Source organism: Branchiostoma lanceolatum, chromosome 2 (genome assembly GCF_035083965.1).
Source record: "Branchiostoma lanceolatum isolate klBraLanc5 chromosome 2, klBraLanc5.hap2, whole genome shotgun sequence".
Classification (NCBI taxonomy): domain Eukaryota; kingdom Metazoa; phylum Chordata; class Leptocardii; order Amphioxiformes; family Branchiostomatidae; genus Branchiostoma; species Branchiostoma lanceolatum.
Window position 1 is genome coordinate 16,069,699 of NC_089723.1, and position 16,860 is coordinate 16,086,558.

General features: G+C 40.5%; 2 protein-coding genes across 3 annotated transcripts; one reads left to right on the forward strand and one right to left on the reverse strand.

Moving 5' to 3' along the window:
• Positions 1 to 8,625: 8,625 nt before the first annotated feature.
• On the reverse strand, positions 8,626 to 13,299 carry LOC136427610 (uncharacterized). Of its 2 annotated transcripts, XM_066416591.1 has the most exons (10): positions 12,435 to 13,299; positions 12,209 to 12,276; positions 11,916 to 12,040; positions 11,623 to 11,732; positions 11,389 to 11,490; positions 10,952 to 11,020; positions 10,703 to 10,803; positions 10,424 to 10,597; positions 9,624 to 9,743; positions 8,626 to 9,477 (listed from the first exon to the last, which is right to left on the reverse strand). In XM_066416591.1, the coding sequence occupies exons 1-10, from the start codon at positions 12,535 to 12,537 to the stop codon at positions 9,313 to 9,315; spliced, it is 1,137 nt and encodes a 378-aa protein (XP_066272688.1). In that variant the 5' UTR covers positions 12,538 to 13,299; the 3' UTR covers positions 8,626 to 9,312. The 2 variants fall into 2 exon arrangements, with proteins under 2 accessions (XP_066272688.1, XP_066272689.1); XM_066416592.1 differs by lacking the exon at positions 12,209 to 12,276 and having other exon boundaries at positions 12,435 to 12,549.
• A 16-nt stretch (positions 13,300 to 13,315) lies between these two features.
• LOC136427615 (uncharacterized) lies at positions 13,316 to 15,835 on the forward strand. Its single transcript, XM_066416598.1, has 4 exons — positions 13,316 to 13,861; positions 14,061 to 14,156; positions 14,332 to 14,430; positions 14,600 to 15,835. Exons 1-4 carry the CDS (start codon positions 13,526 to 13,528, stop codon positions 14,990 to 14,992), a joined length of 924 nt encoding a protein of 307 aa, XP_066272695.1. The 5' UTR covers positions 13,316 to 13,525; the 3' UTR covers positions 14,993 to 15,835.
• Positions 15,836 to 16,860: the final 1,025 nt, after the last annotated feature.

The window sequence follows — 16,860 nt, forward strand, 5'->3', positions numbered from 1 at the left end:
GATCGTATGTAACATTTGTTATATAGTATCCTCATTGCTTTAGGAATTTGTTTTCAGTCGAAAACAATTTTTGATAAAGGTACGCTTCATGTAAACTAGGTAGATGATAATGATTTTGAATTTGGGAAATCATTATCCGAATTTTTCAAGGACACCGGCATTTGATTTGTTTTCTGTAAACTTACTCGTGTTATTAAGATGATATTCCACTCTATCATTCTTTATCTATTCCTATCGTACAATATATAAACCTGTATTACAAAAGTGGGAGCCCAGATTGCAAGTGAATTAAAACGATGGATTTCAATGTCATTTGAAGAGGACTTGAGAAAGAAGATAAAATACTGGAACGTCTTTTCATTTTCGGCATCCTAACATCACTTTCTGCTCCTGACCTACATTCAGTCGGTGATTCGCTCCCATAATTATAACCCTTCCAAATCCTATGGATGGTCCCAGTTTTGTTGAAGTGTACTGCTACTACATATCCTGTACAGCGAGTTAAAAGTCAAATGTCGTTTGTCAAATTGCTATTACATGTATAACTAGCATCACATTTGAATATGTTGTGTTTTTTAGAAATATGAAGTTACCATTGATGAGCTAACCTGTCTATCCAAGAAGTAGAATGTGGGAATTTGTTTTGCTCGTCTACTTGAGATACTAATCAATATCTACAACATCGGCGACCAAATGTGGTCATACATACGAATTCAGATCGCCGTGGGATATTTGAAATCATGTCCCTTTAACATTTGTGTTGTACGAAAAACACACAGCCAGGTGACAATGAAATTTTGGTAAACGAAACGGGGAAACGAAACAGTTTCATGTTTTTGCCACGCACGACAAGCGCGGTTAACAGGTGCCTGTATATCTTCTAAACTCCGCTAGGGAGCGCTATGTGCTCGTTGCCTCAGCTATGGCTTCATACCACAGATACGAGAATGTCTTAAGTTAAACAAGGGTGGTGTTTAAAAACACTCCGGCGACGTTAAGTATGGAAGAAAGGTGTGGATTGTGTCGGTTGAGGAGGTTAGTTTGTCTTTCCAAGGTGCAAAATCAGACTCCCGGCCAGCCTGAAATTTTTACCCGTCATTTCAATTTTGTTTGTAGGAAAGACACATCGAGCGCCGAAGGCGTGACAATCCCCCGGAAAATTTAGAAATCTAGACCCTCTGAAACGCAATTTCCTGTATTTTGAGGGGCAAATTTTCCCGGTAGGATAAGCTTAATTTAATGACATCTCTTTCGGTGAAAAATTACACAAGGGGTTTGTCAGGCTTAATTTTGGGGGAGCCGTGCCGTCATCGCGGTAAGATCGAACGTTCACGCACAAGCTACACTTCCAAGTTGTATACAATCGGCAAAGAAGATAAGATTTAGCACAACAAAACTTTATTTCTTAATACGTATCCAACGTTACGTCCCGCAAAAATATACACAGAATAAGTCGGCAAAAATAAAACAGAATTTTTCAACACTTGTCCCGTATGCGCCCTGTGATTACCAAACATAATGAAGAATTTCACTTCCTACTTTATGGAAGAACGCCATAAAGACGTCCTTTTTTCTTCTATGTTTTCCACGGTAACTTTATCCGGTAACTGCACTGAATGTGTTAAAAAAAAGTCGCCGATTCAAGCCTTCCAACAGCCGCTTCGTCGTGCGATCCTTGCGATCCCCGCCATTAACCCTAACATCTCGCAAATTCACGCTTAGCTGAAATCTCGCAAGTAGCGTGACTCGCATGTCATTGGTCGGTTTTTCGTAACGCGACGGAGACGTGCGCTGTGATTGGTGGACTGAAATATGTGACGTCTCTATCGCTGGAAGAAAGCGCAGGTAACTCGATCAGCCGGCTTGAAACTTTCATAATGTTTACAAAGATTAAAGAAGGGCTGATAGCTGTAGGAGTTTTTCTGAGTTTTTAGCTATAGGCTTCTTTGATGACAATAACTGACGGTGAACCCAGAGGGACAAAAGAGAAATGAACGTCAGCCCAATGCGACCGGCCAAAACTGTAGTGGGGAGGGCGGCGTAGGGCGTATTCAGTCACGTGACCCTCCCCCTAGCAACGAGCACTGGCAGCCATGTTGGTGCTCACTTGGTAGTGGAGCCCTATGGAACTCTTTGTATAAATGGCAGATGTTTTCTACGCCATTCACAATTTCCCTTCAAAACGTTTTGTCTCATAATCATGGTGTTTTGCCTCGTGGTCAGATGTTGGATTGAGACTGATAAAGCACACACCGGTCGGGTTACAGTAAGATTGGTTTTGCGTTTCTCGTGTTACGTGCGGGAACATACGATTACGATTCCGAAGGGACTAAACGACTGAAACAAAAGTGGATTTCTGACATACGAACAGCGGATCTAAATAGTTGAAGTTTGAGAATCAACGTGTGTGTATGCAAGGAGATTTTATCCTTGGTGTATGGAAACCTTTTGTATCTGGTCGAAAAGCAAGTTACAGGCCCGTGTGTAACCGTCGCGGCACCGTGTAGTCGTTGCTTGAGATACGTTCATTCATAAACTGGGGGTCTTTCAACGTCAAACTTTCCCGATCATAACGTACTCCCTGTCAACAAAATTTCTCACGACACTCAAGACACTGTACTACTACGTGGCTACAGGCCTTGGAACACTTGTATGCTGTGAACTGATTTTATGCGTACTCTGTAAACAGTTTAGCGGCCGGTTTGCTGCTGGGGAACCACGCTCGTCGATAATGGGTCATTTCCAGTAGGTGAAATTGGATTTTTGTAGCGAAAAGGATGTGAGGCTGGAGACTCTTTGCATATAATAAAACAGCGATCAGACGACTTCGCATTCCTTGGAAATTTAAAGAGCGTCGGACACCGAGAAACTTCACTGCAGGGTGAGCACCAACATGGCCGCCCACGGAGGGCAGGGGTGATGACGTCACGTGAATACGCCCTATACTAGCTATAGCAACCACCACGGCGCTCTTTGTGTCTGGCTGGGGTTGTCGCCGGTGGGCATTACAAATGATCTAGATCAGCCTCGTCGCGAACTTCCGCTGATCTTCTGGAGTTTATGCAAAATTCTAAGCTTTATCTAAATATCTTTACACGGCAAAATTTGTCCATCAAAAATGAAGGGTTGGGCAAAAGTTTTGTCCGTCATGAGCGACAAAAAAACGTCAAATGACGGGAGGACGGGCGCTGGCTAGAACACTGCCCGGCTCTGTCATTCACTACTTCATTACAACGCTGGGGATAAAAGTTGTCATATGGCCTGTAGAGGTCTTCACGAAGGTGAACTTTTCAACTGGATGTCGTTATGAAGTCGGAAATGAGTAGAGTCAAGTGGGGGTCTCTGTGTTCTTCAAGTATACATGTATAGAATAGATTTTGATTTTCAGTTGACAGCAAATGGGGACCTGTCTTTACAATTCAAATATCTATAAGGGTCTGTTTATCTATGGATAAGTTATCTATACAATGTCATGAACCAGTTATATTTGATTTGCAATGAAATATTTTCGTACCAAATTTTGAGACATGGTGACTTATGCTACCTATAACGTTAGATATAGTTATTATAAAAACAAACCTTTATGTAATGATACGCGATGTATGATAGTTGCCATTGAGCACATATGTAAACAATCATTTAGCACCACGTGGGTCATTTATAGTAATGAGCATATGCCAGTGATATATAGCCAGCTGTAGAGGTCTCAAATGATTGATGCATTGGGTAGGCCATTGAGTACAAAGTATGTAAACAAACATTTAGAATCACTTATGTTATTGATAATAATGAGCTTATGTCAGTGATATAGTGCCAACAGCGGAAGTCTCGAGTGATAAGTAATGCATGACGTAGCTGATATATAATTTCATTTGACATAACAAAGGCCAGAAGTAACACAACAGGTGGGTATTTCAAATGTGTTGCTGACCGACAGTACTCAGAGAACTAGGAGCTATAATTGAAGTCATTTGTTACTTGTCAATTCCAATAACGAAAGATACGGTGCATCATCACTTTCGACATGTTGATCGATGTACAATGTAGCATAATATCAATAACTAGAGTTCCACGACCTCATACCTCCCCCAATGATTTTAACCTTTATGACTGACGTATTAGGAGTGTTTTTCATCAATTATAAATCATACCAGTTGATTGTCTTAATGATATAACATGTGCAAAGTATGAGCTTAACAAATTATGAGCTTAATTTAAAGGAACCAAAACCTTGCCCAGGGGAAGTCGTAAAGGGAGTGCTCCTACTGTGAGCTGCCCAGCAGGTTGAGGGCTGGATTAATCCCCCAAAACCACATAAATTCATAAAAGGATTATATGTCTGCCAGCCTGGGACAATAGCAGGGACAGATTACCATAATAACTGTCAGAGAATTCAAACTTTTTTCTGTACTGGTTTTTCTATGAACAGTATCAAACCATGCAGAATGGCCCAGATATCTATCAAAAAGTCACATAATCCAACGAAGTTTCAATCAGATAAGATCCCTGGGATAATCAAGACAATGCTATCTACAACTTTTAGTTTGGGGGAAGTCAACCTTGTTCAAATTTTCAAACTTTCAAATCGACCCTATCAACGTTGTGTTAGAGTGTCTAAATGGATTTGAATTTCCAATGTCTTCCCAACATTAGCCTAGGTAGTTGTGTGTCTAGCTAGAAATATGACTTGGGATTTTTTGCGTCTTCTTGTTGTTGTTACCAGCATAGAATAGGGCCCTGTAGAACAGTACATATAACTGCTAGCCAATATCTCAAACTAAATTGCAAGCCAGTGTTGTCATTACTTTATTTCTTGGCTTACTGTCCTTCAAGCTAACTTCTTTATTTGTAGCCATACCTCAAATTCTTATATGTTATCTATAGATTTCAAACATGACTTGAAGGGTAACTTGTACATGGTAAACTGTCTCAGCCAGGCCTCCACTGATGTGCATTGTACGGCTGCCAGGCGCATACTGAAGGCTATAGTTTACATTATCCCGTATCTATATAGTTTTACTGGGGTCTTTAGAAGGTTATGCGAATTATGCGAATGAGGCCATTATTAGCATAATTTGATTCAACGATGTTCACATTCACATAACTTACGGATGCCACAAAAAAGTATAGAATGTATGAAATTGCCGTTATTTACCAGTGTGGAATGATAGAAGTTACTCATTAAGTATGCAAATTAGGCCCATATTTGCAAATTTTCTATCTATTAACAGTCCTCTCTTCCTCAGTTACAAGTTGAATAGTCATATCACGGAACTAAGCGGATTTTTAAAGTTGCCTCATTAATAATGCAAATTAGAACCTGATTTGCATAATTATTGTCAAATCATGCTAAGCATCACACAAGCTATCTGCATACTAAAAATCATCACCATCCATCAAGGCCATCTTGTTATAGTATTTTTTCATTAATTATGCAAATGAGGTCTTCATGTACGTAGGTAATACAGTAATTTTCGATATGCTCCGTTTTTGTCAATCGTATATAACATGGTCTGCTACCGATGGCAATCATAACTAGAGTTCCACGACCTCATACCTTCGCCAAATGATTTTAACCTTTATGACTGACGTATTAGGAGTGTCTCTCATCAATTATAAATCATACTAGTTGATCGTCTTCACCCAAATAACAAACGTTGTCCAAAGTATAAGCTTAACAAAGAAGGTTATGCTAACATCATCAATGATGCAAATGAGGTCCTTATCAGCATAGTTTGATTCAACTATGTTCACCTTCGCATAGCTTCCAAATGCCACAACTATGAAATTGCCATCATTTACCTGTATGGAATTAACGTAGTTACTCATTAATTATGCAAATAAGGCCTACAATTGCATATTTTCTATCTATCAACACCCCTCTCTACCTCAGTTACAAATGTCACATATTTGAATAGTCATATCATGGAGCACAGTGGGTTTTTTTAATTGTCTCATTAATTATGCAAATTAGAATCTGATTTGCATAATTATCGTCCAATCATACAAAGTATCACGTCAGCTATCTACATACCAGAATTCATGACCATCCATCAAGCCCATCTTGAGATAAAGTATTTTCTCATTGATTATGCAAATGAGGTCCTTATTTGCATAGTTGATATCTATTAATATTTCTCTCTTCCTCAGATACATATGTCACATGTTTGAGAGTCCTACCATGGAATTTGACGGCTGTAAAAACTCTCCTCATTAATTTTGCAAATTAGATAATGATTTGCATAATACATATCTAATCATGTACGTCATCACTGAAGCTATCTATTTACCAAAATTCATGACCATCCATCAAGCCCTTCTTGAGTTATTCCCTTTCAAAGTCTGAACCAAAACCTGCTCCTACAGTTCCAAAAGAGCCGCTAGGGGGCCAAAACCTATACCACTTACTCTCTGTCCAAAGAGCTATCTACCACTCAAAAATCAGTTCCATAGCTGGTCCAGAACACGAGATATCAAAACAGGAAGTTCCGCTGCAGTACCGTAAGAAGCCGCTAGGGGACCTAAAATGTAATAATTTTCTAGTCTCATCAAGACCTACCCACCTACCAAATATCAAGACAATCCATCCAAGCCTTCTCGAGTTATGCTGGTCGTTACAAACAAACAAACAAACAAACAAACAAACAAACATACATACAAACGCTACCCTATGCATAACCTTCTCGGCGAAGGTGAAAACAGTATAAATCCCGTCAGAGGTGTTCGTAAAAAAACTGGTGATTGAAGGAAATTCAAGGATTTTCAATTTAGAACAGCATAGAGCACTGCTAAGCGTAGTTAACAAAATCATTACGGGCTTATCTTAAAGATATTGCGGTTAGGTCTGTAAAGGAAAGCGCACAGGCCGTCGGGAACCATTTGTGTCATTTGTTAAGGATACCAAATTCCTTAGGTCCCCAAGTTGCTTGTGTTATGTAAGTTTGACTATGCACAAACAGCTGCTCAAACACCGCACAGTAGGTTTAGTGAGATGCGAACTTAAAGAAACAAACAGATGATACGTCAAACAGATGATACGTCAAACAAATATGTCTCCTGAGAAACAGGTGGATGTATCAATCGGGGATATTTGACTTAATGAGGTCAAATGCTGTTAGTACAGACATGCTGCATAACTTGTAGTAACATTATCTGATCCGACAGACGGTAGGTTGGTGTATTTGTTTAAGTTTAGTCCCTTACATGAACCTTTGTTTATCGTTTTCCTGGAGGCAAAAGAGGACTTGGTTTTTGTTGTGTGAAAAGAAGTGTACAGCGTGCTATGTTAGGGAATAGTTAAATATATGGTCGGGTGGGATTATGTCAAGTTACCTCGGCGAGCTTGGAAGCAAAAGAGGATTTTTTGTTGTTGTTGTACTAACAGAAGAAGTGTACAACGTGCTACATGTACGTTAGGGAAGTATGGTATGTTTGGTCGGGGGGATGTTAAACGCACGGGAAGGACCGATTTACTGATCGCTTAGGCGAGAGAAGTATCCTCAGCGAGCCTGGAAGCAAATGAAGACTGGGTCCCCAAGGTGCTTGTGTTATGTAAGTTTGACTATGCACAAACAGCTTCTTAACCACCGTACAGTAGGTAAATAAGTGAGATGTGAACTTTAAGAAACAAACAGATGGCTCAAACTGAAACACTTGGAATATCAAACTTTCTTGCACAAAGAAAACAAAAAAGAACGCACGGCAAATGACACGTGCACGGCCACTGCGGAAACGTCCAAATCGCCATGACGAGTGTTTTAATCAACGTAACACCATGGCAGACAGTCATAAAAAATACTCTAAGATATAACACAAATTGACGAGACATAACTTGGAGGAATGTTAAGAATGTGCTTATGATTTACATTAAGATCAACTGAGATATGGATTAGAAAGCAAAGTTTTGTTTTCATTTAAAGTTGACCTGAGAATTAAGATCGCCCATATTAAACCGACTGGGGCTCGTCCGGAGACAATATGGCCGCCAGTAGTTGACTGACAGGCGTGTAATGGGTAATCCCAGTCCCTGCCAGAGGCCTAATAGACCTGGTTTCCCATAGGGGAAAATGGACATATGTGGCCACAGGCTAGGAAATAAAGCCTTGCAGTTTGTCTCACTGTGCCATGTATGCTGTATGAATGTTTCAATTGGGCTTTGTGTAAGTATCTCTATGAAAAATGGAGATATTGTTTTGTGTGTGTATATTTGTCTGTGTGTGTTTATCTCCAGACACCACTATCTACTTTTGTAGTCATCATAACTCAAGAACCTCTGGATTTTGCATAAGACAACATTTGGTATGTGGGTAGGTGTTGGGAAGACGAGAGTCAAGGTCGATTTTCGTGGTATGTGACCTTGGTACTGCAGCAGAACTTCCGTTTTTTTTTAGAAATATTTTGACCTGGACGTGCTATAGGTCCTATAGTCTGGATTTTTTGGTGGCAGATAGCTTGTGATGTAAGGAAGAAGTGGTGGGTAGGTTTGGACCCCCTAGCAGCTTGTTTCCTGTGCATTTTTCTATACGCGCACATGTGTGTGTGTGCATGTTGTGCATGTGTGTGAGCAATAACTTGCCAGTAATAGACACTTGTTTCTTTGTAGCATGTCTAGGTTCTTTTTGCATGTATATACAGCGTGGTAAGCATCTTACCCTATACAATCATAAGAAAAGTAGCTATAATTCTACATGGTAGATATAACGGTCATGAGCACAAAAATGCAGAATGACCAGACATCATTACACTTTACAGAGCTGCAGATGGCACTCAGGTATCTGACATTGCAACATCTTTTTGGAAAATCTTCTTTAGAGTGCACGAAATGCCATAATCTACAAAACAAAAGCAAAATAGCATAGGTATATAGGAACATACCTTGAAGTGTCAACTATTTCCAATGTAAACAAATGACTGAAAGTGACATACTTTATACAGTGAACTGCTTATTTGATTTAAAAAAAAAAACACCTATTAGGTTAGACTGATACGTACCAAAATCGTAACATTTCAAATCAAAATCGCAACATTTAAAATCACACCTACAGAACTAGACTTAGATAATGAACACACCAATTCTACATGTAGTATGTCTCGAAAATATTTCACTTCGATCAATGATTATCACACTTCCAAACACCATTGTCATCCAAAGGATATATCATTATGGTTGAGCAGAAAATATTCAATGGCCAAAGAAAAACGAAAGAAATATGCTGTATTTTAGAACCTTCAACAGATCGCACTTATACCACTTTGTCTGATCATGACACTATGATGACAATAGAAACAACTAAAACACTAAATGTGAAAAAATTAATCATTTTCCTCAGGAAAGATCTGTGACATGTATTTCTCCCAGATAGTGGCCTTGAAGCTGTTGGTTTTACGTTTCAACACACGGTGCCCCTCCACTGCTCTGGGGTTTGTCGCAGACTGTCTACGAATGATAGAGGTGTGTTCTCTATCGACATGTTCATTCTGCAACAAAACAAAATCATGTGATCATGAGAAAAGGATGAGAAAGAGACCTGTAACTAGCAATATAACAATATCATACTATTGTCCCAATGCCTTGAGCCTCTTTTTGTGAGCTCAATTGGAAAATACCATGTGTGAAGTCTTACCCAGTCGAGGATGGAGAGATGGCTGCGCATGAGGTATTGATCCCTCCCAAACACAATCCTCTTGTCGTGATACTGGAGTAAGGCGTTGTTAAAACTCTCCACATAGTGGGTGTCAACACACTGGAATGAGAGAAAAACTATGAGATACAACGTTAGCACATTCTGTCATACTTTTCCCACTAACATTGAAAAGATTTGTAAAGTGATCCTTCTAGGGGCTGACTGACTTGCTTCTGCATGTATGTCTGCAATCAGTGAAAGTTTGGGAAAAGTGTGCCCCATCATAGTCTGCAAGCTGGGGCATGGTTTATTTTACATCTTTTTTTTTCTGTACATCTGGTGGCACTGTAGCAGAAATTGAGGGGCAAATTCTTCCTGTGTGATACATTTTAGTAGGTTCATGTGTGTTGGGGGGGGGGGGATAACAGTAGTACTGTGCTCTGGGTCGACTTCAAAACATCATCGAAGCCTGTATTTCTACACTTGATATGCAACAAAATCATAAAATTACTGTAAAGCTACTGTAAATATAATCAGATGAGAAAGCAAGGAACTTCCGATCACATGCAAATAATCGTTTAATATACTTTATGGAATTTGAAATCAAGTAGTTAGGTTTTAGAACCGCAGCAAAAAATTGTGACCATAGTTGATGCAAAAGTGTTCCGCTCTTTCTATTCTAGGAGATGATAAATGGTCTTCTTTTTTATCTCACATGCTTGCATGATCAGTTTTGGTATCAGAAGGATGTCATCCATACCATCAAGTCAGTCTGTCCTACATGAAATGATGTTACTTACGTGGACATAGTCAAGTGGGTTCTTGTAGATTGTGGTGCCGTGGACCCATGTTGTCAGGATGGCAATGGCAACAGGGTCCGTCAATGTAGTTCTATGAAGCTCATAGTTAGGGTCAGTCTTACACCTAGATCCCTCCAGCTGCCCATTCCCAGCAAAACAGTCCCGGTGGTCATCCTGAAAGGAGATGCACAGTGTCATGTAGGCTCCATCTTTATGATTTTCCTAAGGACCGTAAATTTTAACTTATGACTTCAAATTTCCAACTCCTTGCCTTCTTACCTGGTAGTGTCGGACAATGTTGTTTAGGCGAAACTGCAGCAGGGCAGGGTCTCCATTGCACGTTTTCATCGCCCAGTAAAAGTGTGTTTTCACACCGGCACCTACAGTATACCACAATACATGTATATGTTGGATATGAGAAACTTCAAATATACACATGTCAAAAGATGGCAGCACAAATGAGAAATTACACATGAAAAAGTCATAAGTACATGTTATATGATTTCTATAGTATGATGTAACACAAACCTTTATCTGAGAGCTCTGGGTGCCAAACTCTCCCACGTGTGGCCAAGGACTTTGCCAAGTTCTTGGTGGCTAATAGGAAAGTAGAATACATTGCAGTTCAGCAAATCTGTGCCAGTCAAGTCAAAGCCTTCATTTCACCACAATGAGTTGTTCGGCCATAACGCCACTTTTCAACAAGGTTGAGTGGAGGAAGGGGTCACGGATACAATAATCAAAAACATTATGCCAGTAAACAAATAAAAATGCAATAATAATCTACAAAAAAGGAATTATTCAGTCTGTAAGGATGCTCGTCTGTATTCATATCCATAATCTATTAATTGTGCCAGTTCCACAGATGTCTTGATACTATAGATAGACCTTTATGATTGCAAGTTGGGATGGCAGATAAGCTAACAAGCATTATGCCACATTAAAAATAATTGTATAGAACATACCGTGCCAGGTGTCATTGCCATTTTCTGTATAGCCTCGATTGTCCTCCAAGAACTTGTTGACGGTGAGGTTCCTGTCGTGGCCATGGAGATGGATGCTCAATCCTGTATATACACAAAGTATATACTATTATTAGATGCAAGCACCAGTGTCATTACCTTTTTTTGTAAACAATGTGAATCTTAGAGTAATCTGCTCACACATGCTTCCATTGTAAGTATGCGGCATCTACATACCTCTGGCATCGGCCAATTCGTAAAACCGCCTTGTTCCGACCATTTCATGATTCTGGGACACGGGCTCATCCTCCCTCGTCACTAACTCGTGACGGATCACACGGTGTGTTCTGGGAGAACATGAATGCAAACAATTGCAGACGCTACTATATGAATGACACTACCTCTGGTAGCAGACATTGATATCATGATACTTTGTGGTGGCTCATAGATGTTTGTAGGTTTTCCTTATTGTTTCTTTTTACTTTTTCCATATAAATGAATGAATTATTATAGTTTACAAAATGACTCACGCATGGCCGAGAAAGACAACGTCGGAGTTGTAGGCATTCTTCCTCCAGCAATGGCGGGCATCAGACAACACTTTTAGTCCTCTGTAGTCGTCGTCATCCTCACTTAGTACACTCCCTGTTATTTCCTATAATATGTATAGAAATGATATATCAACCAGGTGTTGGATGTTGTTCAACTCTTTAGAATTTTTATTTCCACATGATACTGTATCTTTCTTACTCAAGATAAATGTAACGTTATGTGGCAGTCTAAGTAAAGATAAAAACAATACAGCATTCATGTTGTAACTCACCTCTTGTAATGATGTCTCCATGGACTTCTCTGCAAGGTCTTGTACTACGCCTTTGTATTCACCGAGAACTGAGTATTGTGATAAATACAGAAATACTTTTAGTACAAATTATGTAAGTCCTGACAATTTCCACTGGCATAAACTCTGACAATATGACTTACAATACATGCAAGTCTTGACATTGTTACTGATGATTTGAAAACCCAATGAACACATCACTTCTTACCGACATTCTTGTCTTCGTCCTTTATCATCCCAATGTCTGCTGCCTGGCAGAGCTTCTCATACTGTGTCGGCAGTATGCCGCTTGTGAAGGTCCCATGTAGCATCCTGTAAATAGGAGGTACATTGTATTCATATAAAATGTTGAACAATAAGAAGCCTCCAATAACTTGTGATAAAAAGATGACATGCAATGCTACATGTAAGTGTATTTGACATTTTCTCCATGCAATGCTACTTATACATGTTCTAATATTTAGGTACTAGGTAATTGTGCAATTCATACACATATATATTATGTTTACATCTATATCAACGTTAATCAAATGTTATAGGTACTAATTGTTATAACATGGGGTAATCATTTAAAAAAGACTCACCTATCATTGACAAGGAAGCGGTTATTAGGCAACTTTGGGGACGTGTTCCAGCGTCCAGACCAAGGACATGCAGTGCAAAAGAAAGTGCAGATGCCAGCATGCCCATCCATGACGAGATTGTCTCCCAACTGAATGCTTCCCCGACACGTCCGCAGATGTACTTCTGTCAGGGCGAGGAGGTCCGTGAGTTTTTGGGGAGTCAGCAAAGCGATCTGCTGCGTGCTCTCCTCCTTTGTCATCTCCATTGATGGGAAGGACGACTCCGTGCCACCGTCTGCCATGTGGGTGAATGCTGACGGAGAGTGATGTTGAATGTAGTAGGCCATTATCTCTTTTAGGACGTTGAAGTTTCCTTCCTGTGATGACCTGGAGGGTCCAATGCTGGCCTTGATGGTGTGGAACATTGCCATCAGCTCTTTCTTCGCCGCCAGGTTTGGTGCAGTGAAGGACACACGACCATCCTGCTTCACACCTGCTAACTCTTCCTCCGACAAAGTTGAAACTGGCACGGTTCTCCTTTTCCCTTGCCCTGTAAGCATCATTCCTGGCCTTCTTGGCCACTGGATCATCAGAGGGCCTTGACCTTCTTGGCAGTGCATTTGGGTCACGGTACCGAAGGGGCTGGGCCCGAGCTTGATCAGAAGTAGAAACCGGTGTAGCAGGTTGCTCCATGTTTCTCCTCTGCCACTTGACGGTTTGAAATTAGGCGGGCTGTATGCCACTGGGAAATGTACGTCAGTCCCAGTCTGGTGTGGCTCTAGGGTTACATTGTACCTCTAACTCAAGAACCTGGGCTGTATTTGGTCATTTCCCTTGTGGTAACTCTGCTCCAGAGGTCAACCTGGGAACAGGGGAAACCTGCATACCACTTCTGAAAATGGCGGGGACAGGCGGCACAACTCTTTGGTGCATTGAAGTGACAGAAGAGCAAAAACTGACAGTAGAAGCACTATTTCAACACTATGGATGGGATTTGGTAGAACATCCAGCAGAGCCAGTAGAGAACCGACAGCCGCAGAAAGAGCCAGAGCATGTCGCCGAAGATAACGAGGTAAGTAGACGAACTACAGAATATGTTGTCTTGTATCTCATTTGCCATATCTTTGTTTACTGCGAAAAATTTCTCAACACTTTAAAACAAAGACGTTGTACATAGGTCAGGTGAAAATGAGTGACAAAACCCTTTACCACTCTGCCACCTGTTACTTTGCAAGGCGAAAGCCCCTAATTTCACATGTGTTGTGTTCTAGGGAATTGAGGTATTGGATCAGGATCAAGAAGACGTGACCACTGAAGGCCAGATGCCTACAACATCAAGACGTCAGCCCAGAAGACGTCAGTCTGAGGTAAATATTAGTCTTCATTATATCTAGACACTATGAAACATTTCAACACTTTAGAACAAAGAAATTGTACCTACATTGTAGATCAGGTAAAAATGAGTGACAAAACCCTTTACCACTCTGCCACGTGTTACTTTGCAAGGTGAAAGCCCCTAATGTCACATGTGTTGTGTTCTAGGGAATTGAGGTATTGGATCAGGATCAAGAAGATACTGTGCCCACTGAAAGCCAAAGGCCTACAACATCAAGACGTCAGCCCAGAGGACGTCAGCCTGAGGTAAAGATTAGTCTTCATTATACTTAGACACCGTGTGTCCTTTATTTCAGCTTTTCAGGACTGTATCTGTGATCGATTTCATATAATGGTTGAAGAAATCAGTACCTTGGGTATGTACAAAGATATGATTTATACATTATCAAAGAAAATTCTATTTTTTCTCTTCCAGTCCCAGCCAACAACATCCACCAGGAGTTCCAACACAGAGTGCCCCAGTTGTTTCTGTGACCCCTGTGTGACATCAAGGCCACAGCGATGGCTGGGGTCCGGAAACCCGCCAGGTGACGGAAACTCCGCTGTACGGAAAACAATGTACAAAAAGTTCTGGAAAGTTCTGAATGACCGCCTGGCCTGGTATGACCCCAGATACTTAGACAAAAAGAATAGATTGTGGGACGCATATCTGGCCGGATTAGATGAAAGTAACTGCTGGGTTCCTGGCAAACACAATGTCACAGAGCAGAGTGTGAGAGAAATCATGCCTGACTGCATTTTACACCAGGTTCGCGGACTTTACCCAAATAAGCCAAAAGTACCATACATGGACCACAAATTCTTTTGAAATTATGTATAGAAACATGTTCAATTTTGAACAAGTAGATACAAACTTGCTTCCACTTTTCTGTTCTTTTTGTATCCCAAATTCTCTAGAAACATAACAATGAGTTTTGGCCTTAGATTATTCATACCATTGTTCTTTGGCAGAATGCCCAAAATATAAGGCTACCAAATGCATACACTTTTATCTCATGAATGAAAATTAAAAGGGAACATTGTTTATTGGTAACTGTTACCATTTGTAGCTTGACTTATGATGTAGTAGTTTTGTGCTTCCATTTCTAATATCCCTGAATCTTTTAGGCCTTCATGGCATTATTTCTATGCTGATGTGATGTATCCAAGATGGCAATCACATGTCTTTGGCACCTGTCCACATGTTGATAGCCTTCAATAAATAAATCTGATGTCTGAATGAGGCATCAAAGCAGCATATTCTAATGTACTTCATTCAAGAACTATGTAGGATTGGAATTTGGTTATAAATTTTCACACCTACAATGTATATGAAGGGCAGTGGAAACATTCAACTGTCGCCTATTTTAGTATTTACACATTTTATATAAAGTACTTCATGTGGCTGTTGTTTGTGCTGTATTTACATGTATCTGTGTGTTTGACTTGCTTTCTTGTGTCATGTAAAGAACAACATACATGTCCTTTTCTGTGAAAAAGCTGTGGGTTTATATTATCCTTCAAAATGCAACCTTGGATAACAGGACCATGAACTCACATTTCTCTGTGTAATGCAAGTATAGATACCTTGAATCAATGTAGATTTTAGTGAAGACTGTACAGTATTTGTAATCAGCCTGGTTGTGTATTTGAATAAAAAGCTTTCTGAGTACTGCAGTGTAATTTTTTACTAGGGAGACAGCAAGACAAAAAGTTATCAATGATAAACTTTACCACCTACAGTCCTACGGCTACAGGAAAATAAACCCTTCCAGTTTCAGAGTCTGTCTAAAATTGCAACACAATATTCTAAAGAAATACACAGCGTAAAAGGGAACAACTTCACACTCAGACAGTTTTAGGTGTAAGAGGGAACAACTTCACACTCAGACAGTTTTAGGTCAGACCCTAGTTTTAGGTCAGACAGGGCGGACTGGGAGAGTCTGGCTGTCAATTGTTGCAGGGAAGAAGTAATTAACACTGGTCCCTGCCTGTGCCCGATTTTCAGCTCCAGTCAGAACCATCTCCCAAAGGGCAGACTGGTGAAGCCGAAACTTGCGCTCAGGACGAGCCCCAGTCGCGGGTTTAATAAACTCACAGACCATGGTCACTTGATAAACTAAGAGATACTGAACGAACAGCTAATTTTTGCCCTGAAACATAGCTCACTTGTGAGGGCGAAAGTAGGTCACTGGTCAAGCTTGACCTTTCACCAGACCGCGTCATGCCTGGGCCACCACCAGGGTTTTCGCTGATTCATCGGAGTTTTAGCCCATGGCTACTTCCCCTCAGCCAATGGGAAGCCCCCATTTTCTGTGGTTATATCCACATAGTGTGGGATATCAGAAAAGTGTGAGTGATATCTGTGGGTGATATAGAAAAACTGTGGGTGATATAGAAAAACTGTGGGTGATATAACCATGTGACCTATTCTGACCAATCCCTGCTCTGATTTCTAATTGCCCGGGGATTTGGGACTCTCCCCATATGTTTTACAGACCTTGTCTGTGCTTGCCTTGCAGCTGTTACTTGTTTGTCAGCATGTCCAGCAAAAAGAGAGATTTCTGGACTTTCAGAACAAAATAAAGTAACATTTAGTAGAGCTGCTGACTAGGGAAGCTTCGGGGAAGTATACCATGGGCTAAATTAGATAGCTGATGGTATTGGCCTCGATATCTGGATATAACAGCAGTCCCG

What these genes read in the sequence shown, in the direction of transcription:
- LOC136427610 (XM_066416591.1), bottom strand. Translation starts at nt 12,537, where the DNA reads ATGCTACATGGGACCTTCACAAGCGGCATACTGCCGACACAGTATGAG. An exon ending in TGGAGACATCATTACAAGAG is followed by an intron (nt 12,041 to 12,208) that starts GTGAGTTACAAC and finishes TACATATTATAG; the next exon opens with GAAATAACAGGGAGTGTACT. An exon ending in GTTGTCTTTCTCGGCCATGC is followed by an intron (nt 11,733 to 11,915) that starts GTGAGTCATTTT and finishes ATGTTCTCCCAG; the next exon opens with AACACACCGTGTGATCCGTC.
- LOC136427615 (XM_066416598.1), top strand. Translation starts at nt 13,526, where the DNA reads ATGCCACTGGGAAATGTACGTCAGTCCCAGTCTGGTGTGGCTCTAGGG. An exon ending in CCAGAAGACGTCAGTCTGAG is followed by an intron (nt 14,157 to 14,331) that starts GTAAATATTAGT and finishes GTTGTGTTCTAG; the next exon opens with GGAATTGAGGTATTGGATCA. An exon ending in CCAGAGGACGTCAGCCTGAG is followed by an intron (nt 14,431 to 14,599) that starts GTAAAGATTAGT and finishes TTTCTCTTCCAG; the next exon opens with TCCCAGCCAACAACATCCAC.